The following is a 21,200-nucleotide window of genomic DNA, read 5'->3' on the forward strand; positions in this document are numbered from 1 at the left end:
TTGATCGGCTTTCAGATGTTACATACATTCTCTAATAATAACTTGGCATTAATGTCCAAGTCGCGAACTCGGGAACGTCGACGTGCGATAGCTGTGGTGACTGCATTTACAAAGCGTCGAGAAACGATAAGAATCAAGTGGCGCCAAGCGCTAAGTGATACCTTTAAAAACGCACTTCCTGCTGCTCTTATCCCATCTCTGCAATGAGCACTTCCACTGGAGCGTACCCACCCTGTGCTTTGACTGAGTTTTGTTCGCCTCTTGTCATCTTGCCAGATGCTAGTGCAACGCCAAGACTATCGTCCAGTCACATTTCCATGGCTGATGGTACTCCGCTGCCCAATGTCAGACAACCATCCCCGAACCCAAACACTGTACTATAATCATACAAAATAACTGCATTGCGGAGGGGGAACCATCAACTCTTTTCAAGTCACTGTAACGGTCCAGTGAGTTCTTCACATGACTGACGCACCCGAACGAAGACTCACCTTGTTAATAAGCCGTGACCAAGTTAAATCACGTCGCAACAACTGCAGAGCTCACACCCTTGCAGCTGGCGTCAGCGAGGCAGGCAGAGCCAGTGGAGCACGGCCGTGAAACTATAGTATTGAGTGGCAACACGTTCGGCGAGTGCGTCATGATAAACGTAGGATCGCTAGATTGCACTAGAGCTGGTGGGTCGTTTAGTTTATTTCATTTGGACGAGCAGGGGCTTTAATATTGTCTGCATCAGTTAAACAAACCGCTCTTGCATCCGAAATTAACCCCATCTAGTGGGGTGAAGTGGCCGAGGTTGATGTCCTGCGTTTGTAAAGTTCTGTTCGTCTGTACAATACGTCTCTGTAGAAGTTGCAATGTACTAACAATCTAGAATGACGCGAGCCATACGCACGTAAGCTTGCTGCCCGTCCGACACATCGAGCCTGCCTCACGGAAGATGCTAATGAAACTGTAATAAATGTTTCGGGGACCTGAATCTTGGCGGCATGCACACACATGTTGCGAGCAATGTAAGAAGTGGTGGAGAGCACTACCCCACGATAAAGCCCAATCATGCAACCTGTGTCCGTCGAGATGAGTTTGTGACTTCGCTGTCCCTGATAACAGAAGCCCAAGTGACAGTTCGACATTGCCCGGTGAAACGGGAGGTAATGGGATGGGCAGTGGATTATTATTTAATCCAGTGAGAGGATGTGCTCGTTTGCCACTCCTGATGAAACGTTCGAGCTTTGGTTTAGTACGAAAGGAGATACATGCGGGGGTGGGAGCATCAGATGAGTCTCCAAGAGACCAGCGGGGAGTGCAGTCAGATGCTGATGGGTGATAGGCGGGGAAACAAAGACCAGTGCATGCAAAGCGAATGGAGTAGAATCCAACCCGAAACCTGACGGAACTTGGTTGCAGACAGAGTCGCCGGGGGGGAGATATAAGAGAAGTAGAAGAGCTGTACATAAAGAGCTCAAAATGATATTCTTGACGTGAACATGAAGCGTTACTGCAGTTTTTACTGCTCGGACTCGCAAAAGCAACGTTGATTGTAAATTTGAAATATGCGCAGAGTGGCTTAGTCAGCCTGCTTGCACGAGTACTACTGCTTTTCTGCCGATCAGCGATTCAATTGGAAGATTCAACATCTGTTGGCGAATATGATCGCGCGGGCTGAGGCCTGAGGGTCTCACCAGGGCATCCAAAATTCCCGAATAACTCACTAGTCAAAAGACTTGCTGTCACTCTCTGACATTGCCCTGTCACCCGAGTCACCTCCAAAGCTCGCTGCACGTCCGTACCATCAGTATATTTTGTAACGAGAAGACGTTCATGTCGCTCTCTATGGGTCAAGGGGGTCATCGAGCGTGATTCCAATGTGAACGAGCCCGAACAGGGTTTATCGGAGCCTGGTGACTTCGGTTTTAGAATCTAGGAGCGACTTCTATGTCATGTTAGGTTGCTGGTGCCCGTGTTGCTAGTCTCTAGAGGAAGGAGAAACTGGGACATATTGTGTTCCAGCCCTGAACACGGAGTCCATGCAGCGGTTCGATGGTATTATAATATTGGCGAGTCTAATTCCTGTGCAAATTTTAACGCTGGCTAGTAATAATTATTGCAACCCCTTGCCGCGCCTTTTCTGGGGCGTCAATGCTCTGTCTGCTATATGTGATGTCCTTCGAATGTTCACTGAAGTGTACATCATTTTGCAGAGGAAGCGCAGAACATTCGGATCCGTCGATCCCGGGGATCACCGGTGGGCAATTGGCGCTCTTCCCGTGCGTATTTATCTCTTTATTGCGAGCTCACTATTACCTTTTGGGAGGCAGATATCAAAATGACCACGAGCACGGAACCGCAGAACATTCGGATCCATCGGTCCCGGGGATCACCGGCGGGCAATTGGCGCTTTTCCCGTGCGTACTTATCTCTTTATTGCGAGCTCACTATTACCTTTGGGGAGGCAGATATCAAAATGACCACGAGCACGGAACCGCAGAACATTCGGATCCATCGGTCCCGGGGATCACCGGCGGGCAATTGGCGCTTTTCCCGTGCGTACTTATCTCTTTATTGCGAGCTCACTATTACCTTTGGGGAGGCAGATATCAAAATGACCACGAGCACGGAACCGCAGAACATTCGGATCCATCGGTCCCGGGGATCACCGGCGGGCAATTGGCGCTTTTCCCGTGCGTACTTATCTCTTTATTGCGAGCTCACTATTACCTTTGGGGAGGCAGATATCAAAATAACCACGAGCACTAAGCCTAGGCGAGTACAACTCGTCCCGATTTTTCAAAAATTGCCAATGAACTACATCTTTCCACACGTGTGCATACAGGTGAATACATTACAAGGCCAGTAAACTCCTCTCCCTAAATGTTGCGGTCAATCTGGGACGCAAGAGCAGTTTGTTTAACTGACGCAATTAATCTTCAGCCATATTTCTTTCAGATGAACTCAACAACCTACTAGCTCCAGTGCAATTTGATGATCCTATATTAATCATGACGCACTCGCCGAACGTGTTACCGCTCAACACTATGCTTTCACGACCGTACTCCGCTGGCTCTGGCTGGCTCACCAACGGAGGGCTCAAGGGTATAGGCTCCGCAGTCAGTGTGACGTGATCTAACTTGGTCACGGCTTATCCACAAGGTGAGTATCTAGTAAGTTAGACATGCGAAGAACTTACTGGAACCGTTGCAGTTACTTGAAAGTATGTGTGATGGTTCCCCCCTCTGCAATGTAGTTGTTCTGTATGATGATAACGGGGATTGGGGGTGGTTGTGTAAGACTCAGCAGCGGAGTACCACCAGTATGAGTAGAGGGTGTTGCACCCACATCTCGGAGTGGGGTAGCGATGAGAGACAAATGTGACTCGTTTGAAGCACAAGGTGGGTGTTCTGTGGTGGAATCCATTGCGGAGTTGGGTTGTGAAGATTATGGTGAGTCCATTGGGCTTAAATACTGTATCATGGTGTATCCAAGAATAGTACCAGTTAAACGCGCCCAAAATTGATTACGCCCCCTCCACCCGCGCTGTGATTGGTGGAAGGCGTGATATCACAATAAGTATCTCCCCTTTGTAGTAAGGTCTTCTTTCCTGAACAGGGTCCCTGAGAAAAAGGCCGGCTAATCCCTCCCTGTCACTGACCATGGAGCACATGACTTGAACCTTACGCACACACAGCTGCTTTCATGTGTAGATGTGTGGAGATGCCTATTATATTACATGAAATTGAGAATTATCTGACCCGCAGAGTCAGGTGATGTGCAAGTGAATCAGGTTAGTACCACCACTTGCCAACTTTTCGAATAGAGCATAAGTGTAACAGTGCCAAATCCATATGAATATTAATTCCAAGCCCAATAGTAAGTGCCTGCAAGTATTATAGATACCACCTCCACCGGACCACTCTCACCCTCACATCCTCACCCTGCCCACCCACAACGACACCATCCTCCTCAAACTTGAAATCCGTATCCTGGAGGTTGCTTCGTACGATCTTCGTATGACTGCTCTGAGGCACTGTCTTGTCTGAAGGCGGCGAAGCGGATATAGGCTGAGGTGGAGGTAAATCAGGGACTGGCGTTTTTTGGTCATCTTTCGGCGCATCGGAGGTAGTGGTTTGATTTTCACCAGTACTCGAAGTGGGAGGAGGCGTCGCAGGTGCTGTTATCACTGTGTTCTTATCGTTCGCAGGTTCCTCAATAACGTCCATCATCTTCCCGTCTGTAGAAGGCGTAGACAGAAGGATAGACAGCACGAACCCTTCACTCGGGCTAGGCCCAGGAGCAACAAGGTATGTCTCGCCGTCGCTCTCGAGAACCACAGCATGTTTTTCATCCCCAGTCTCTTCTCCAGCACCGTCTGTGTCCATTCGCACGTCTCCTGCCCCTGCCTGCGCGTGCACGATCTTCCGCCGCTTTCGGGGTAAAGATACGCGTACAGCAGGATCTGCGAGATGCGGGAAGAGCGCACATGCAAGGAGCACTGGTGTGTATTTGAATCTAAGAGAAACATCCAGTCAGCACTCGCTCTGTACACAAAAAGGAACACGAAACTCACCCAGCACCCATCCCCGAGCCACCAAACACCAACGTGCGCGCATGCATCTTCTGGAGCTCCTCTAGATTCTCGGGGTCTGCATTGATTTTCCCATTCACAGTGATATCGTCCAAGGCAAACCGGCGTCGCTTGCGGCCGTTTGTGACGTCAGCGAACAAATGTGTATGTGGTGGTGAGGCAGGAGAGAGAGCCATAGCCGCACGACGCGACTCATATTCTTGCAACCTTTGTGACCTGTTGCGTCGCCCGAGCCCAGGACCTCGCGCAGAGCCCTTCTGTAAGATAATCCTGATCAGTACCGTGTACCACCAGAAACAAATAAAAGTTGTACGAAAGAGAAAGACGAAACGAAACGAAACGAAAGAAAACACCCACCTCGACAACCTCAACATGCACAACCTCAATCGCACTCCCATCATGTCCCCACCCCCAACCAGCACTAACAACCCCCCTCCCATCATCCTCCGCTTCCTCTTCAAAGCTCCTCGGTCTCGCATCCCCGCCCGCAGCACCATACCCGGCACTCGGATGCCCATAAAACGCCTCCCCCCATCCACCCACAAAGCGACTCGCCCAAACACCACCAGTATAACCCATCCCATCAAGCGCCGTGGCACCAGCCACACCATTGCTCCCAGAACCATGAGATGATACGGCAGGCTGTGAAGCAGAAGACTGCGAGGTGCTAGGCGTGATTCCGTTTGAGGCTGATATAGCGGGTGTAACCCCGTTCGAGGGCGTGCCATTGGCTGGTCCGTTAGACGCAACTGCAGGAGGATCTACGTGCTTTGCGTCGCTCCTGATGCTGCCTCCATAACTTGATACGGTGGGCACGACTCCGAGCACAATTTTGATGTCTTTGCCTTCTTGTTTTGCGAGGGAGATGGCACTCCATGTTAGAAGACCGGCGTGGACGGCGCATGCGAGAACGTTTGAGTCGTCGGTGTAGACCCGCCGGCGGGGGGCATGCATTGGATGGTAGGTGGGTGGTGCAGGGTTTGGTGTGGTCCTTGCGACAGATCCTGAGGGGTTAGGCGTGGCATTTGATCCGGATGGGCCAGAGCCGTTTGCTGCTGCGTTGCCCAAGTTCGTATGTACCGGCCAGAACTGTATCGGCGGAGGGGGCAATAATCCTCCACCCCATAGTCGCAGCTTGTGTGGCCTGGAGGCAGGGAGGAAGGAGGTCGGAAGAAGGACAGTGAGGCGTACTTCCGGAGGGACAACTAAGCCATCTTTTCCAACCTCCTGTGCACCTCCTTGCTTCATGCAGGGCATGTGGTCTCCGAAAAACCAGGGGAACGGCAATGCAGGGAGCACCCATGAGCCAAGGTTAATATGTAGGCGTTCCATGCGGGATTGAAGAAGCAGCGCAAGCTCCTGCGGGGTGGGAAGGCGTTCGAGGGCTTCACGTTCAGCGCGTTCACGCTCCATTGCCTCAAGGTTCAAGCGTTCCGCACGCTCACGAGCTTCGATATGTTCGCGCGAAATGAGGTCGAGTTCGCGTTCACGAGCATCAAAGCGCTCACGCTCAAGAGCGTCGTGATGCTGCTGTCGTTCCATGCGTTCGAGATGTTCGCGCTCCATCCTCTCCCGCTCGGTGATACTCATATTCATCCCCCGCTCGCGTTCTCGTTCCATGTACTCGCGCTCAAGGTGCTCCCTCTCCATCCTCTCTCTTTCCATCCTCTCACGCTCAAAGTGCTCGCGCTCGCGCTCACGTTCGCGCTCCATCATCACTCTCTCCCTCTCTTCTGCCATGGGAGACGGCATCCGCGAGTGCACCTGAGTCGGAGGCTGCGAATGTGGATGCGTGCGACGGCCAACACGTCGGTCAGGCTGCTCGAGAGCCCTAAGCTCCCTCTCTCGATCCGACAACACCTTCTGCTCGTGTTCTCTCTCCCCCACCCTCTCCCGCTCTCTCGGCTCCCTCTCTCTAATAAATTCACCCCGCTGCTCCCTCCCAGCACTCTCTCGATCCCTCACCAAAAGCGCTGGATCCCTCAACTGTAGGATCTCCCCTGGACCGGGACGTTCGCTCAACCGTTGATCAGTAGGTAAGCGTTCTCTCTGCTCCCTTTCCCTCTCCCTATCTCTGTCACGGTGCCTCTCTCTCTCAGGACCAGGAAGCCTCAGATCCACGCGCTCCCTCTCCACTCTCTGACTTTGCGCATGCTCCCTATCCCACTCATGCGGATGAGGATGCGGGGGAGGCAACGCCTGGAACTGTCCTTGGCCAGGCAACATCCGCCCACGACCCTGCGTCTGCGGGGGATGACTATGCGAAGTATGTGGTGGGATGTGTACATGCCCATGGGTCGGTGTGTGCGCGTGCGTATTATGTGCGTGAGGTGATGGGTGGGTGTGGGTGTTTGCCGGTACGTAGGGAGGTCGGGAAAGTGGAGATGCACGATGGCTGCTGGGTCCTGGTCCTGGTCCGGGGTTAGGATTAGGTCCCACCCTCTCTCGTTCACCAGCGCTGGGTTTATCTCGTTGCATTTCACCTGGGCGTTCCCTTTCTCGGTCCCGGTCACGATCCCGTTGTTGTTGCTGCTGTTGCAAGAGCTCCCTCTCCCCTCTCTCACGTAGCGCTTCTCGGTCCCTGTGGATCGCCATCTCGCGCTCACGGTCTAGAGGAGGGACAATGGCATGCGAACGTTCTCTTTCGCGTTCACGTTCACGCTCTCTTTCCCTTTCCCTATCACCTAGCTGCGGATGCGGATGCTGATGGATAGGGCCAGGGTGGAGCTGTAGGACGCCGGGGCCTGCGGGGACAGGACCACGTTCGGAAGGAGGACGAGGGCGTTCGAAGCGCTCCATTGGGTGGTCGCGTCTGTCGTGGGATGAGCGGTCTTGGTCTCGTCTGTCTTTGGTGAGAGATTCGCGTCTGTCTATGGGTGGATCGCGTCTGTCCATGGGTGGATCACGTCTGTCTATGGGCGGGTCGCGTCTATCCATGGGTGGATCGCGTCTGTCCATAATGGGGTCACGCCTGTCCATAGGTGGATCGCGCCTGTCCATAACGGGGTCACGCCTTTCCATAACGGGGTCACGTCTGTCCATGGGCGGGTCGCGCCTATCCATGGCAGGGTCTCGTCTATCCAAGCCCAATGGCTCTCTCCTCTGCATGCCCATTTCGCGCCTCTCTTCATGCTCCCTTTCCCTCGCAGCAGCACGTATGGCATCCATATCCATATCCCTTTCCCGCTCCTCTCGATAGCGTGGGAGAAGGGGGTCTCTCTCCCTCTCGCGTGCAAGGGGATCTCTGGCAGGTATGAGCGGTTCGCGTAGGAGGGGGTCTCGCTCGCGTGGGAAATGGGGATCTCTAAGCAATGGGTCTCGGTCTCGTGGGTCTCTTTCTCTTGGTAGTAGAGCAAGGTCACGTTCTCTGGGAAGTAAACCGACATCACGCTGCAAAGCTGGTTCGCGTTCTCTGGGGCCATCACGTTCTCTTGGGAGAAGGGTGGGATCACGGAGGTCTCTCTCACGTGGTAATAGAGCTGCATCTCTGGGAAGTAAGGCGGGATCGCGCTCTCTTGGCAACAAGGCAGGGTCTCTATCTCTCGGCAACAATATAGAGTCACGCAAGTGTTCACGACCGAGGGTCGCGAATAGGACCATCACGGTCTCGCATAGTCTCGCGGTCACGAAAGTTGAGATTTGGGTTTAGATTTGGACTTTGATTGTTGAGATTGGGGTTCAAGTTTGGAGGCGGACGTTTTTCGAGAGATTGTTTGGGGGGTTGAGACTGATTTTGGGGTGAATGGGAGGGTGCTGATTGAGGGGGGTTAGGGTTGTGAAGTGTGTGAGTGATAGTGGAGAAAAACGGACCTGGAGCAGTGGTTGGAGTGTTGATTACGTTTTGTCGTTGAACGACTGGACTTCTCTCTATAGGAAAGAATGGAAATGAGAATTTACATGAGGATGAAAAGAAGAGAAGACGGACCAACAGGTAATGGCGCTCTGGTCGTAGTTGCGGGTAGAAGGGTGGAGGACCCCGAAGATGAGCGAGGACCCCAAGAATTGTGAGGGTGAGGGTGTTGTAGACTAGCCATTGGTTGTTCGGGTGGTTGCCTCGGTGTGATGCGCGGTCCAGGAGGTACGAAAGGGGAAGGTGAATAATAAGATGGCGGTGCAGGGTACTGGGCATTGGGATTTGGGGTTGGTGGAAGAGTAGGACGAGGCTGAGCAGGAATTGATTGGGGTGAATCTGAAATGGACTTTGGGGCAGCAACGACTTGTTGGGGTGAAGAAGAGCTGGTGCTCGTGCTCGTCGTAGTACCGGAAGGTCGTTTTCTATGCTGACTAGGTGAATCTTGAAGTAGATCAGACACGTTCATCGTACTAGGTCGCTGGTTGATGTCGTCTTCGTCTTCGTCGTCGTCGTCGTTTGTTCTTCGTCGTTGTTGTTGTTGTGTTGGACGGAGATGAAGTAGTAGTGAGTTGAATGTAGTGGGAGCAAAAAGAAAGCAAGTTGGAGGCGAAGCGATAGAAATGAATCACCCCCGATCGTGATCTAATACACGTGCAGATCCCATCGGTCAGGTACATCATCCATCGGCAATTACCGCGGACACAAACGCGTGACTTTAATTTTAACCTCGAGGCTGCCTCTCTCACCAAAGCCGAGACCGCCTTATATGTGACGTGGATGCTCTAGATAACACAGTCAAGGAGTCATTGTCATAAAGTGTCAAACGTACTCTCCCCAACTACACCTGTCGCCGATATCATTCCCACGACAAATAAAGGGCCCCGCGTGCCGTCAATCACTAATCACTTCATCACATTTCAAATTTTCATACCTTGAGACCTATATTTGTCATGTCTCATGTGCTATGTTTTCAGCATCCCGTCCGTCTTTCTCATATACTCGGCCCCGAAATCATTTCAGCTATGCTCGTCAGGTCATGTGTATGCGTTGTTGTCAACATCGCTTGCACATAGACCTGACGGTTATATTAATTACATTGTCAATGTCCACCCCAGTGCAGTATGTCTCGGCACCGCATGAACCACACCGCAGCAGCAGCCACTCAACACCTAAGCTGATTGTGGTTGCCAATCAAGCGCTGATGATCAGTACATACAAGCACCCACATTAGCAACCTTCTCTTGATCGCACCATCAAGTGCCTAGGGCGCTAGCTGAAATGCACCTCTCCGCAGCTCTTGCAATCCTCCCAGATCTGTATGTAGTCATCAAGACCGGTCTCTGGCCCACTATCCTGGCAATCTGTCATACTCCCTCTCTACTACTCCAACCACATGAACTCTCCCACATCTTCATGTCTCACGTATGGAAGCTCTTCAGTAACGGCGTCGACGGAAACGCAAAGGCCACCAAACAAAAGCTCATCACCCCACACGCATACGGCGTAGTACTCGACATCGGCGCAGGTGAGTCCTGCTACCCATCAACATAGTTGCATCTCCATATCAAACTTAGGACACGGACATACCATCAACTACCTCGACCGCTCCCGCGTCACTAAATACGTCGCCTTAGAACCCAATACCCACATGCACGCCGAAATCCGGCGCACAGCCTCAGCTGCCGGATACACCGAATCCACCGGCAGCGCTCCTCATCCTCTCCTGCGGCGCCGAACATATCAGCACGATCCTCTCTTCCCTCCCACCTGTCGACACTCTCAGTCAGCGTCCTCACTATTTGTTCCATCCCTCACCCCCAAAGCACCATATCGGGCTTAATCACGGAGGTAGGTAAAACCGGGGGGACAGGTACTGTTCTACGAACATTGTCTTAGCGATAGGAGGGATGTTGGGTGGTGGCAGGCAGTTTTGGACGCCGCTTTGGAGCGTGTTTTTCGGGGGGTGTTGTTTAGGATAGGCCAACTCAGAGGTGGATTGAGGATGTTGGGGGGTGGGTTGAGGGAGAAGGTGTGTGGGAGATGGATAAGGAGATGGAAGAGCACCTGTTTGGGTATCGAGCGGGGAGATTTGTTAAAGCGGGGTAGATGCATATTATTTGCGGTGAGGCTTCTATATGTCCTAATATTACAGTATGTTATGAGTAATGATCGCTCTGGCTCTGGGAAATGCGTTCGGAAGCCTCGTATATGCTTGCCAACGCCCATCTCAACAAGAACAGTCGGGCAATATCGAATTTTAAATGTATTGTGAGCACGTACTATTACCTGAGCCTCAAGTACTAGTAAGTGGGTGCGCAAAATGTCGCTTGACGGAATTCGCATGAAACATGATGAACAGCACGGACGATCCAGCGAGCGACGAAAGTATCTGAACTGTTCATCATGTTCAGTACTACAGGCCGTGTTTGAAGAAGAAAGATACGGTGAAGCTACCTGTCGCCGTTGGAGTGTGCTCTGATAGTGCGTTGATAGTGCGTACGCTGGACTTTTTGGAGATGGCCCCTCTAGTACACTGCTTCCGAGAGACTAACTCAGAATGTAACCTTGCTAGCTCCGCTCCAAACACCACTTAACTCTGCCTCCGAGTCACCCCCCCTAGGGGTCCCCTACTCCAGGTGCCATCGCTCACGTCGTTAGGTTACGTGTCCTCCTTCATGCAGGTGCATGGGCCCAAGTCGGGGCCGCTCTTAACACCGCGGAGGCCGTGCTTGGCTTGATATTCGACTTGAAGCTTGAAGCCCAGTGAAAACCGACAAGAAGGAGGTGGATACGCGTAGATAGACGTCTAACTACCAAACGAAATCGATACAAATCTAAATAATTCTAGATGACAAAAATGCCAAATTATGCAAAGTGTGAAATCTTCTGCAAAGTCCCACCTCAGGCAGTAGTTTTCGGAGGTAAAAAGGTAGCCTCTTAGGCCGGGTTTCTATGTTATGGGAAAACTGGCCTGAGAGGCCCAGGATTCGCCAATCTAATTTTAGGGCTGTTCTAAAAATAAAATCATGACTCGTTGCCCTCCCCCACCGCCTCGTTGCCCTCCCCCACCACTTCGTTGCCCTCCCACTGGGTTGCTCGCGTGCCTCACATGCACCTAGGATGCCACCTCGTTGCCCTCATACTTACTTGAAAATGTCCTGTATTATTACCTTAATTTAGAAATAAAAATATCCAACTCGCGTTCTACCTTCATTTTTATGGCTCCCCAGCCCTCAAATACACGTGCTGCCCAGCCCTCAAATACACGTGCTGCCCAGCTCACAACATCTGGATTGGGCGCCCAATTCGTCAGTCCACGGAAACCCAGAAACAAACTCAAGACCCAGACGTTAGTCGAGCTGCCCGGGCAGAAAGCAAAGCAAGATAAACTACAAGCCAAGTTAGCAGCCCTCCTCGCAGGAAAATCAACTTCAAGTTCTGAACCAACCACTACTTCCACCTCACCTGATATCGAGAACACTCCCGCCGATGCTTACGAGGATTCCTTCATCGAAAACGAAGTTTTTCCACTTATTCAACCTGACGAATCTGTTCCGCCACTAAACACCTCTGAATGTATTAAAAGTCATCGAATTCTACCTGATGTCGCCGCCGCACGCTTATACGATACCTGGAAAACACTGATACCCACACTCGTTGATGTTCAACTCGGGTATACTCAGAGGACCGTCGGCAAGATTCTCGAGCGACCTTCAACGGTCTTGTCTGCATGTCGCTCCCGGAAATGTGCACAAAGGCGCACGACCTTGATTGGACTATTCTTCGATAGTAAGTCCCTAGATATTGAATGCTTCAATTCATCAATGATTTCCAAGGTTTCACCTCCCTCGACGTCTTGAGCTGCAGATGCGCTACTGCAGCTCAAGTCCTGATTCTGCACGGTTTGTTCCCCACTTCACCCTCCCAGCCGCGTATGGCAGTGTCTACGGACTTGCTCGCATTCTATCGCGCGCTTTTCGAGCGCTCCTGTGATGCTGTAAATGCACTCGCATCTGCCCTTCACACGCATTACGTCCGTAGAGGTTTTCGTATGACCAATGGCAAAGTAAGTGAATCTATGTTGAGTTCCTTCGATTCTTACAAAACTTAGGGCGAATTCATTCAAGAGCCTTTCCGGCGAAGTCTTGGTCAAGCCATTCTTTGGTTTGACGTCTTACAGGTGGAGCTTGAATCCCAGCTTGAACGCGCTGTTCAAGCAAGCCGAGACCTCATAGAGGCCTCTCGAGAACCTCCAGAGCATCCCGCACCATTTATTCCCACTGTAGACGTGATTCCACGCGAGCGCTGTGCTGCGATCCTTCTTCAGCGTTGCCCTGCCTGTTTTGGAGGAGTCGTCTTTGGCAGGAAGCTGGAAGAAGGCGGTGATATTCATGTCGCTACTGATGGCAACTTCCATCATCGACATCGGCGTTCAGCAGGCGATTCACCTCACTTCTATGATCCCTCCTACTTCTTACCGAAAGCTCAGGTCGACGCCATTGGTCGACACATTGATCGCACTCGCAAGTCTGCTCCAAAGCCGCATGCACCACTTGTACCTCATGAGGCTATCGACCTGTGCGAGAATTCGTACGAGGCCGCCGATGGGAAGAAGCAGAAAGCAGCCATGGACAGCTTCGATGACACAGGAGTCATGGCATTGATATGTCGACACGACATTCCCCTCTTCTTTGCAAACATTGACACCCCAGGTGAGCAGCAAAAATATGCTGTCGCCCTAATCGATCACCTCTTTGCTTTAATACCTGGAGGCGCAACAGTTGTTACTCTGTATGATGTGGGATGTGTTCTTGCACGATCTTTAAGTCAGGTGAGTCATTTCTGTAATTCTTCGAACCTCATTGCTGATCCCTTCAAGTACGACATACTTGCCGAAACTGTAACAAAGCGCTTGCGATTCACAACCACCGCAATGCATGCCTATGGGCACGAATGGTCGTGCCAACTTATTTATAACCCACGAATATGCGAAGGTCTTGGCCTTTCAGATGGAGAAGGCACTGAGAGATTATGGTCGAGGTTTATCCGCTTGATAGGTATCCAGCGCTCTTCGTCAGTAAGTGCCCTCAATTTTTGTATCATTTCTACTAATATTTGAGTTACTATAGAGACAACGTCGGTTATGGCTACTTGACCGACAAGCTGCTGCTATCGGTCTTGAGATGCGCACTGACCTTGGGGACTGGATCTGGCGTCGACTTAAACGAGGGATTGATGAGCAAGGGACAGCTGCACAGGCCACGCTGAGTGAGTGCGATGCGACAATTGAAGATCTGCGACATCAATGGGCTCTGCAACGACAGTCACAGTTGTCTATCCGTGCTCGTCCGTTCAATTTACTTCGTCAGCCTGACCATCTCTAACTCTATTCTATAGATGCCCCTGCTCGGCTCAAGAAAGAGCTGGACACTGTGTTTGCCCTCCAAGGTGACCTTGATGCCTCAGAGAAGGCACTTCAAGCCACGAGCGAGGTGATATCGAAGGGAAATGCATCCCAATGCACGCGTGACGCGATCGAGAGCCTCGAACGAAGTCACCAGCGCCTCATGGACAAGGTGGATGTGTTATATGCTTCCCTCAACGTTCACGACAGGTTCCCTGAGCTAGAAGGAATCAACGTCGAATTCGTTCGCACACTTCTCTTAGCACGGGACCTGAAGATCAACATCCGGAAGCGCGCAATTGGGAGCTTCTTCGAGTGGGACAAACTCGATCATGCTGTCGGCGGCACACAACAAGCATTAGGTAGGTGGATAGACTCGCTCGGTGACGTGTGTTCACACTTTGCAGGGACCAAACTTCACCAGCAGACCCAAAAGGCCATATCAAAGCGACAACCAGCCTTACTGGCCGCACTACGCAAATTCAATGGATACTGCGAACGCCTTGAAGAACTATACGAACCAGATTGCAGTATCCCTCTTCCGACGCCTCTCCCTACCAAGCTGAATGAACTCCGTAATGATCAAACATTGATGGAGGACATTTGGATTACACCTTCAGTGGGCGACGTTCCTCGTTGGCTGGATGATCAGGATGTCCGTGATGGGATACACGCTATGTTAAAGCGTGATAGATGCATCGAGGAGCAGAGACGGCTTGGGCTAGAAGCTGACAACCTTTGCAGGTGGTTTGGCGATGAACTCGCTGCAATAGAACTCGCTCTACAGTTGCCTGAAAGTGTGTACCTTCCTTTATGTCACCTTCGATCAATGCACTAATTCCTTCACAGATATCAGATTTTCCATCTTACTGCGTCAGCGGCGGGGAGCATCTCCGACATCTTCAAATTCGCTGGTCCAACCCACTTGCGTCACCATTACGATTTGAATCTCGCGCAAGACACGCTGAATCATTGGCGATGCGGATCTCAGGTGCCTCCCAAGAATGTGCACTTCACTGGGTTCCATTGATATCATGCACCACTTCTGTGGAGGAGGAAGAGGGCGCAGAGGATCCGGAGGTTACCGCTACGTTTTTCGATGATCCTCCACCTGAACACCTTGCCCTCGATGACATCATAAACGTTGACACTCTTGACAGTGAAGACGAAGAGGACATCGATATCCCAGCTGACCCTCGTGCTCTCATCACCTGGCACACTCCCCAGGTAAGTCATCTTTCCTTACCAGGCGTCCATGCATTCATAGTTTATCTAGCAAGTCATCATTGACGCAGTACCACCGATGAATGAGACTACCGTTATTATCCCTGGAATCCTCAGAACTTTGGTATGTCCCGCCCGCGATGCATTCCCACAGCAAATTTTCGAACCAAAGGACATCAAGATCCTCGCATCGCCTACTGCGCTACTGAACAATAGCCTCATCAACGGTTGTGCAGTGTTGCTTTATTTAGACTCTTTACAGGCTTCTCCCGCTGTTTAACAATACGCGATTTTGTCCACACACGACCTCCCCCGCATTCGGTACAATGCATCAGACGACATGCTTTGGCGCAACATATCACGGACTAAATATTGGGCCAAGGATGTATGGATCATACCAATTCATAGGCCCTCGGGTGTCGGTCATTGGGTCTTGTGTATTGTCCACCTCCAGAGCAAGGAGCTTCATCTCTTTGATAGCTTCGCTGAGCAACGACCTTGGAAGAGTGAAGTCAAAGTGAGTACTGACATAGTACCTCTTTCATTAGACTTAATGCATCTAGGACGTCATGAAAATTGATTGTTCGGCTTTTCAACATCGCTCAGCAACATCAACGTGTGTTCAAAGTCGACGTTGACTTCTACGGTTGGGTTGCGCGACCGCTGATAGTAAGTATGTTATACATTAAACGTACACTTATCCTAATTTTCTATCAGAAGACCGCGGTTCAGACTAATGGCTATGACTGTGGCATATGGGTGCTTGCAATGATCGCGGCAACTTTGCATGGATGCCACTGTACGGGTTTGAAAGAAGACCATATGTCTGCGTTTCGTCACTACCTTCATACACTTGTCGTATTAATGTGTAACTAAATATATGGATCAAGTCCGTTTAACATCTTCTCAACCTCAGTGTGATAGAGATAAATCCTGCGTGCACGCCATCGCAAGAGACATTGGGCCATCTTGATGTGTCTATCACAGTCCCTTGCGTCAGAGATATAGTCTTGCAATATGTACCACTCTCCCAGCAGCACGCCAATAGCACATTTCAACTCTGTACAAAGATCTGGCCTTCCTGCATTGTACTTCCGTGCACGTTGTTGTAGCTGCTCCTTCTCTAAGCGTGAGTTACGGCCGTGCATGACCTGCACAAGGTTTTCTGTGAATCGAACCTCTGCTGGAGTGTCGGATGGAGGAGGCATAGCGTAGGGGGGATTATTGTCCCATTGTGGGAGCTCCGATTCATCGAGGTTGTCAGCACTTTGGGAAGCGCAACGAAATAGATCACCATCTGGAAGGGAGGCGTTTGCTAGATTGATGAGAACTCGAGGCAGGGGTGGAAGCTGGGATGATGCTAGGGGTGGCTTTGACGAGCCTTTGCGACTGTGTGCTTTGGCATAGTTTTGAGAATGTCGAAGTCGACGAGTAGCTTTCCCCCTGCCAATGACAATGTGGAGGTTAAGAATGCCATGTGCAGTGTGGTGTAAACATACCTCTTAGACTGTGCATAGTTCGCCTTTTGTCTGCGCAATGCAGCTGTTTTTTCTGCCAACGTTAGATATTTGGCTTTTTGACCCATAATGACAGTAGAGAGATGCAAAGGCTGAATGAACACATGCACGCACTTAGCTACTTATTCTACGGACGGACCTCCTTCACTCAAACATTGGGAAATTTTGGTACCAATCGAACCGGCAAAAAAACGAAGAATTCAAAAACCACTATCCGCAAAGTCTACGTGAAGACGAGCGTGGTTGGGATATGTTTTTCATTGGTCTTGAACTGTATCTGAATGCCTATTGGCTAATCAAGCCGCATGTGCTGAACTCCCCATTTCGTCAAGCTTCGAATTTGACTTATGTACCTAGGGGATCCAGATCCATCAAGATCCATCGGCGCTCTTGTAAGAAATCGAAAACATCACAGGTGAGTTAGTCCATTTATTTTCTTGACTGTGTCTACTACTAGTAGGAGCAATTGACGATATCTGGCCGTTCCTGTCCCTACACATTCACCCTCCCTCTATCCAACTACTGTCCACCATCCGACCCTTGTCGTGATGCACCAGCCAGCTCCTCTAGCGCCTCCCACCTGAGTTGGAGGATCCGAAACTTCTATCCGTGGATCCGCGTTGGACCATCCACTGGTATACATCCCTCTGCTGGTCTCCTTGCTCACTCGTCTATTTTCCCAGTCTGCACGATCATCATGCTGCGTCCCCCCGTTCATAAAACAGAACAAAAAAATTTTGAAGCGAGTCAAGAGAGACGCCAACATCATTACGCAAAGTAAGTTTGAGTTTTATTTATTGTCTTTCACAGACGGCAGGTCAACTGACGTACAAAGACACAGAGACGGTATATTGCGTAGGCGACGAGGGCTTCGCCTCACAAAGCCATCGCAGGAGGTACAGGAGATTCAAAGAGCACTCGCTGTAGCCTTAGGCTACGATGAAGATCTATCTGAGCCGGAGACGAGTGAAGACGAGAATGACGCACTGTATGTCATTTTTTTTAATAGCGAAACATAATTTAAATATCTACAGATCAATAGATCTCCCATCGTGCCTGCTCGCTTTCAAAAGCATCAAGGACGAGATGTTGGTGCTAATTGGAGAACCCTGCGCATTTACAGAGAGCCTCCTCCTTCAGTACGTCAAAAGCTTGCCAGATGAAGTGCATGGCAAGGGCGACACCTCAATCATTCAAAATGCGAAAACAGAGGTCGAACGCTTACTCCGCCGTGCAACTCGAGTGCAGGATCAAATCATAATTTTCTGTGGAGTCTCGACCGAGTCTCGCGCTACTAAATCAGTCTCCCGGTTCTTAAGCACTACACTCGCTTATATAGATGATGTCCAGTATTTTTTGGACATTGAAGGACTCACTGAGTTGACGGTTGCTCACTCAATGGGTGAGCTGATGTACCAGAAGAGGATCCGTATCTAAGGCTTATATTCACGCATTTCGTCTTGATACATTCTCCCCCCTTCACCAGTATATAGAACCTTTAGTACTACAACGATGCCCAATGACACTATTATACAGCGCGCACAACTTTACTTCCCTGGGTCCCAAACAACTCATCGACCTCCACTTCGTCTTCCTCGTGCGTGGCACCATCAGAATATTGTGAAGCCTGCCCAAGGTAGGATATATCCGGGATGAGTTCATCGACGTTGGGTTTAACTACCTGTAAAGGTGGGAGCAGTGCTGGACGAGCAGGACGAGGACGTGGTGTAGGAGACACACGAGGACGCATGGATGCAGGACCAGGACGAGGACGCACGGATGCAGGACCAGGACGAGGACGAGGCGCATCAGACACTGGTGCAGGGGATGGCTCGGGGGAGGTGTCGGAAGAGGTGTCTGTGAACACGATGCGACGAAGACCCCTCCTACGAGGACGCGGCGCATCAGACACTGATGCAGGGGATGGCTCGGGGGAGAAAGGTGGGAGTAGTGCTGGACGAGCAGGACGAGGACGTGGTGTAGGAGACACACGAGCCAGCGATGCAGGACCAGGACGAGGACGCACGGATGCAGGACCAGGACGTGGACGCGGCGCATCAGACACTGGTGCAGGGGATGGCTCGGGGGAGGTGTCGGAAGAGGTGTCTGTGAATTCGAGGCGACGAAGACCCCTCCTATCAAGACGACCATTAGCAAACCAACGCCGACCACGTCTGTTGTTGGAATCAGGTGCAGGCGCTTCCCCGACGATGACAGGCCTACGGGAGGCCACGAGCTTTGCACGGGCGTCTTTGCCAGTGATGGTTTTGACGGTGAGTAAATTGTTCTTGAGGGCATCGGCAAAGATTTGGCGCTCACGAAGCGTAAGGTCGTGTATCCCCTTGCTCTTTGCAAGGGTGGCGCGTCTCTCCCCAGGCATCAGAACATTTTCAGGGTAGTGTTGGAGGACGTAGCCACGTTTGGCTAGTTCAGCGGGTAGCCTTTTCCATGGAAAGAATCCCCCTGGCGCTTCAAGTTTCCTGCAAACATTTTGACTTGATTATTCTATTACAGATGTCAACCACAGCACTTACCAAGCAATGCCGCTAGCCCAGCAACAATACATGGTATGCCATCAAGCTCTTTCCATGTGTTAGGATCATTCATTTCCGCCCGCCTCTCCGGCCACCTTTCCAACGTCGTCTCTACTGGCAAATGGTGCCGCGATGCAATGCGTTAGAGGGAATGGTCGAGTTCAGTGAAATCCATGATCAAGATGTATAGGTGCGGTAGAGAAGGATCGCGACCATTGCAGATAAAACCCATCGCCATCGATTGCAGGACGCAGAAGGCCACGATAAGACATCGTGGTCGATTGCAGAAGCTCTCGGGACTTCAGAAGGTGCGTATTAGTTGACATTATGATACTCTCTAGGATGTAATATTGTGCAATGAATGGAAGCACTCATGGCGTAGTGGTTATCGCGCAGTGGTCTTTGCAACGCCCTGCTCCCTGGTTCGACCCCACTGATATTCCTTTTTCTTCAGACCCACACGAGCCTCCCCATAGCCTATTGTTGTGAAGGGAAAACAATCGGAACAACTCGGAACAAGGAAGCCTTACTTCCGCACTCGGCGACGTTTGGAAAGGGAACCCTTACTTCCGCACTCGGCGACGTCTTGCCTGAGCCTTCATTAACATTGCTCATCGGGTGTAGCACGCCGAGAAGTTCATCGTCACACGTGAGCATCTTGGTTAACTTTATTTGGCACTGTACTAAGGGTCGCGCAAGAACACACGTGAGCTTTACTCCACGTAAACACATAGAATCCTTTCCACTCGTTTTGGTCAACACAGGGCTTTTTTCAACTTCTGAATTGTTTTTCAGAAACGTCCAGCAAGCACTATGCATATGCCACCCTTTTGGCAAGTTGAATGCGATTGTAGGTATCTTCCACTTCTCATCAGATGAGCCTTTTCAACCTTTGAGCGTACTCCACTAATTCTCACAATTTTTCCCCCAGCAAACTATGTCGTCGGTGACCGTAACCATTTTCATCGAGCGTGTCTTCACCTCGTCTTCACCCTCCAGTCGTCTTCGTCAATCGCGCACTCTCCACGGCAAGCCCAGAGTTCACCATCAATCAATCACAACCATCCAGATTTCGAGAATGCTGTGAGATTGAGGGCGGACGACTCTGTCCTTCACGTCTACAAGGATGTTTTCTATAACATTCCAGGTGAGTCAATCAACACGTGTATCTTCTCGCTAAACTGTTATAATATTTCAGTACAAGTCAAACCCTCTCAAAGCATGTTCTATGTCACCCGTGGGTCTCACATTGGTGTAGTGGCAGGCTGGTGAGCACAGATTCATTCCAGGCGCTTGTCGTATTTGATCATTTTTACACTAGGGAGAATGCACTCAACTGCGTTCTGGGTGTCGCTGGTGCTGTTTACCATGAGGTTGAGTCTGTTGCAATTGGGGAGGAAAAAGTCAGGATTGCCATCGATGAAGGACGAATTAAGATGGTGGAACCCTGGGCCTTCGATGAGTAAAGTAGTTATCATACGTATTTCCCAATGAAACCAGCCTGCATTCATTTGCGGCAACCTCGTGTCAAACCTCCTGCGCCCTCAGGTGCTCCAGCGCCTCCTTGGAGGATCCCTCATCATTTAGCAATTTCCATGGTCTCTCGAGCCTTCCTGGAGGAGTGTACTCGTGTTATGTCACACAGGTACGCAGTGAGTCGCCGTCGATCTTCTGTCCTAGTGATTTTCTGTCAGTGAATCCCTATGGAATGCGAGCTGCTACTCTCCCAGAAATATGGAAGGCACGAAAGCATCACATGCACTTTTTTTTCACACCTTTTTCCTCCCGCTTGTATTGCCGTCAGTAGGATCAACGTTGCCCTCGAGACTTGCTAGTATTTGCTTAGACGAAGGTGAATGCATCTTGAGCTGGACCATTTATCACTGACTCATTTTAAATGTGGACTAGCCTTGTGTTAGTCTATCACTGACTCATATTAAACGCGGACTAGCCTTGTGTTAGTCTATCACCCATCATATATATCTTACGTCTTTTGCTCCTCTCCCAAGTAAGTTTGCATGTTCATAATCTGGCATAGTCAGTCTGACTGTATTTCTAATGTAGAAAGAATGAAGAATATCTCCCA

General features: G+C 50.7%; 9 protein-coding genes across 9 annotated transcripts; 5 read left to right on the forward strand and 4 right to left on the reverse strand.

The window, feature by feature from the left end:
* Positions 1-605: 605 nt before the first annotated feature.
* Positions 606-1,516, reverse strand: DFJ58DRAFT_357694 (uncharacterized protein). Its single transcript, XM_041380008.1, has 2 exons — positions 896-1,516; positions 606-843 (listed from the first exon to the last, which is right to left on the reverse strand). The coding sequence occupies exons 1-2, from the start codon at positions 1,453-1,455 to the stop codon at positions 774-776; spliced, it is 630 nt and encodes a 209-aa protein (XP_041234898.1). The 5' UTR covers positions 1,456-1,516; the 3' UTR covers positions 606-773.
* A 107-nt stretch (positions 1,517-1,623) lies between these two features.
* DFJ58DRAFT_828984 (uncharacterized protein) lies at positions 1,624-2,353 on the forward strand. The gene has a single exon (XM_041392210.1). It carries the CDS (start codon positions 2,028-2,030, stop codon positions 2,328-2,330), a length of 303 nt encoding a protein of 100 aa, XP_041234899.1. The 5' UTR covers positions 1,624-2,027; the 3' UTR covers positions 2,331-2,353.
* A 1,339-nt stretch (positions 2,354-3,692) lies between these two features.
* DFJ58DRAFT_711746 (uncharacterized protein) lies at positions 3,693-6,461 on the reverse strand. Its single transcript, XM_041383843.1, has 3 exons — positions 4,940-6,461; positions 4,565-4,839; positions 3,693-4,506 (listed from the first exon to the last, which is right to left on the reverse strand). Exons 1-3 carry the CDS (start codon positions 6,332-6,334, stop codon positions 3,885-3,887), a joined length of 2,292 nt encoding a protein of 763 aa, XP_041234900.1. The 5' UTR covers positions 6,335-6,461; the 3' UTR covers positions 3,693-3,884.
* Positions 6,462-9,521: 3,060 nt separating this feature from the next.
* On the forward strand, positions 9,522-10,718 carry DFJ58DRAFT_828990 (uncharacterized protein). Its single transcript, XM_041392211.1, has 6 exons — positions 9,522-9,960; positions 10,010-10,217; positions 10,259-10,283; positions 10,306-10,398; positions 10,425-10,547; positions 10,663-10,718. Exons 1-5 carry the CDS (start codon positions 9,714-9,716, stop codon positions 10,539-10,541), a joined length of 690 nt encoding a protein of 229 aa, XP_041234901.1. The 5' UTR covers positions 9,522-9,713; the 3' UTR covers positions 10,542-10,547; positions 10,663-10,718.
* Positions 10,719-11,653: 935 nt separating this feature from the next.
* Positions 11,654-12,470, forward strand: DFJ58DRAFT_711747 (uncharacterized protein; the record flags this gene model as incomplete). Its single annotated transcript, XM_041383844.1, has 2 exons — positions 11,654-12,224; positions 12,272-12,470. Coding segments are annotated over 2 exons (768 nt in total), but the record flags the coding sequence as incomplete, so codon positions are not given.
* Positions 12,471-15,421: 2,951 nt separating this feature from the next.
* DFJ58DRAFT_738376 (uncharacterized protein) lies at positions 15,422-16,648 on the reverse strand (the record flags this gene model as incomplete). The annotated part of the gene is made up of 3 exons (XM_041386979.1): positions 15,422-15,560; positions 16,087-16,506; positions 16,563-16,648. The coding sequence occupies 3 exons, from the start codon at positions 16,646-16,648 to the stop codon at positions 15,422-15,424; spliced, it is 645 nt and encodes a 214-aa protein (XP_041234903.1).
* Positions 16,649-17,277: 629 nt separating this feature from the next.
* Positions 17,278-18,017, forward strand: DFJ58DRAFT_738377 (uncharacterized protein; the record flags this gene model as incomplete). Its single annotated transcript, XM_041386980.1, has 3 exons — positions 17,278-17,357; positions 17,422-17,568; positions 17,615-18,017. The coding sequence occupies 3 exons, from the start codon at positions 17,278-17,280 to the stop codon at positions 18,015-18,017; spliced, it is 630 nt and encodes a 209-aa protein (XP_041234904.1).
* A 691-nt stretch (positions 18,018-18,708) lies between these two features.
* DFJ58DRAFT_628712 (uncharacterized protein) lies at positions 18,709-19,008 on the reverse strand (the record flags this gene model as incomplete). Its single annotated transcript, XM_041381161.1, has 1 exon — positions 18,709-19,008. A coding segment is annotated over one exon (300 nt), but the record flags the coding sequence as incomplete, so codon positions are not given.
* Positions 19,009-20,051: 1,043 nt separating this feature from the next.
* On the forward strand, positions 20,052-20,580 carry DFJ58DRAFT_738379 (uncharacterized protein; the record flags this gene model as incomplete). The annotated part of the gene is made up of 4 exons (XM_041386981.1): positions 20,052-20,121; positions 20,184-20,261; positions 20,313-20,382; positions 20,436-20,580. The coding sequence occupies 4 exons, from the start codon at positions 20,052-20,054 to the stop codon at positions 20,578-20,580; spliced, it is 363 nt and encodes a 120-aa protein (XP_041234906.1).
* Between the last annotated feature and the right edge of the window lie 620 nt (positions 20,581-21,200).

Source organism: Suillus subalutaceus (assembly GCF_016647625.1).
Source record: "Suillus subalutaceus strain FC151 chromosome Unknown DFJ58scaffold_484, whole genome shotgun sequence".
Taxonomy (NCBI): Eukaryota; Fungi; Basidiomycota; class Agaricomycetes; order Boletales; family Suillaceae; genus Suillus; species Suillus subalutaceus.

Bases quoted from the DNA above. Each gene is read 5' to 3' on its own strand.
- DFJ58DRAFT_357694 (XM_041380008.1), bottom strand. From the start codon at position 1,455: ATGTACAGCTCTTCTACTTCTCTTATATCTCCCCCCCGGCGACTCTGT. The intron at 844-895 runs GTGCGTATGGCT...CAACTTCTACAG, and splicing joins CGGACGGGCAGCAAGCTTAC to AGACGTATTGTACAGACGAA.
- DFJ58DRAFT_711746 (XM_041383843.1), bottom strand. From the start codon at position 6,334: ATGCCGTCTCCCATGGCAGAAGAGAGGGAGAGAGTGATGATGGAGCGC. The intron at 4,840-4,939 runs GTGGGTGTTTTC...ATTATCTTACAG, and splicing joins TGCATGTTGAGGTTGTCGAG to AAGGGCTCTGCGCGAGGTCC. The intron at 4,507-4,564 runs GTGAGTTTCGTG...TGTTTCTCTTAG, and splicing joins GGCTCGGGGATGGGTGCTGG to ATTCAAATACACACCAGTGC.
- DFJ58DRAFT_828990 (XM_041392211.1), top strand. From the start codon at position 9,714: ATGCACCTCTCCGCAGCTCTTGCAATCCTCCCAGATCTGTATGTAGTC. The intron at 9,961-10,009 runs GTGAGTCCTGCT...TATCAAACTTAG, and splicing joins AGTACTCGACATCGGCGCAG to GACACGGACATACCATCAAC. The intron at 10,399-10,424 runs GTGTTGTTTAGG...AGGCCAACTCAG, and splicing joins TGGAGCGTGTTTTTCGGGGG to AGGTGGATTGAGGATGTTGG.
- DFJ58DRAFT_828984 (XM_041392210.1), top strand. From the start codon at position 2,028: ATGCAGCGGTTCGATGGTATTATAATATTGGCGAGTCTAATTCCTGTG.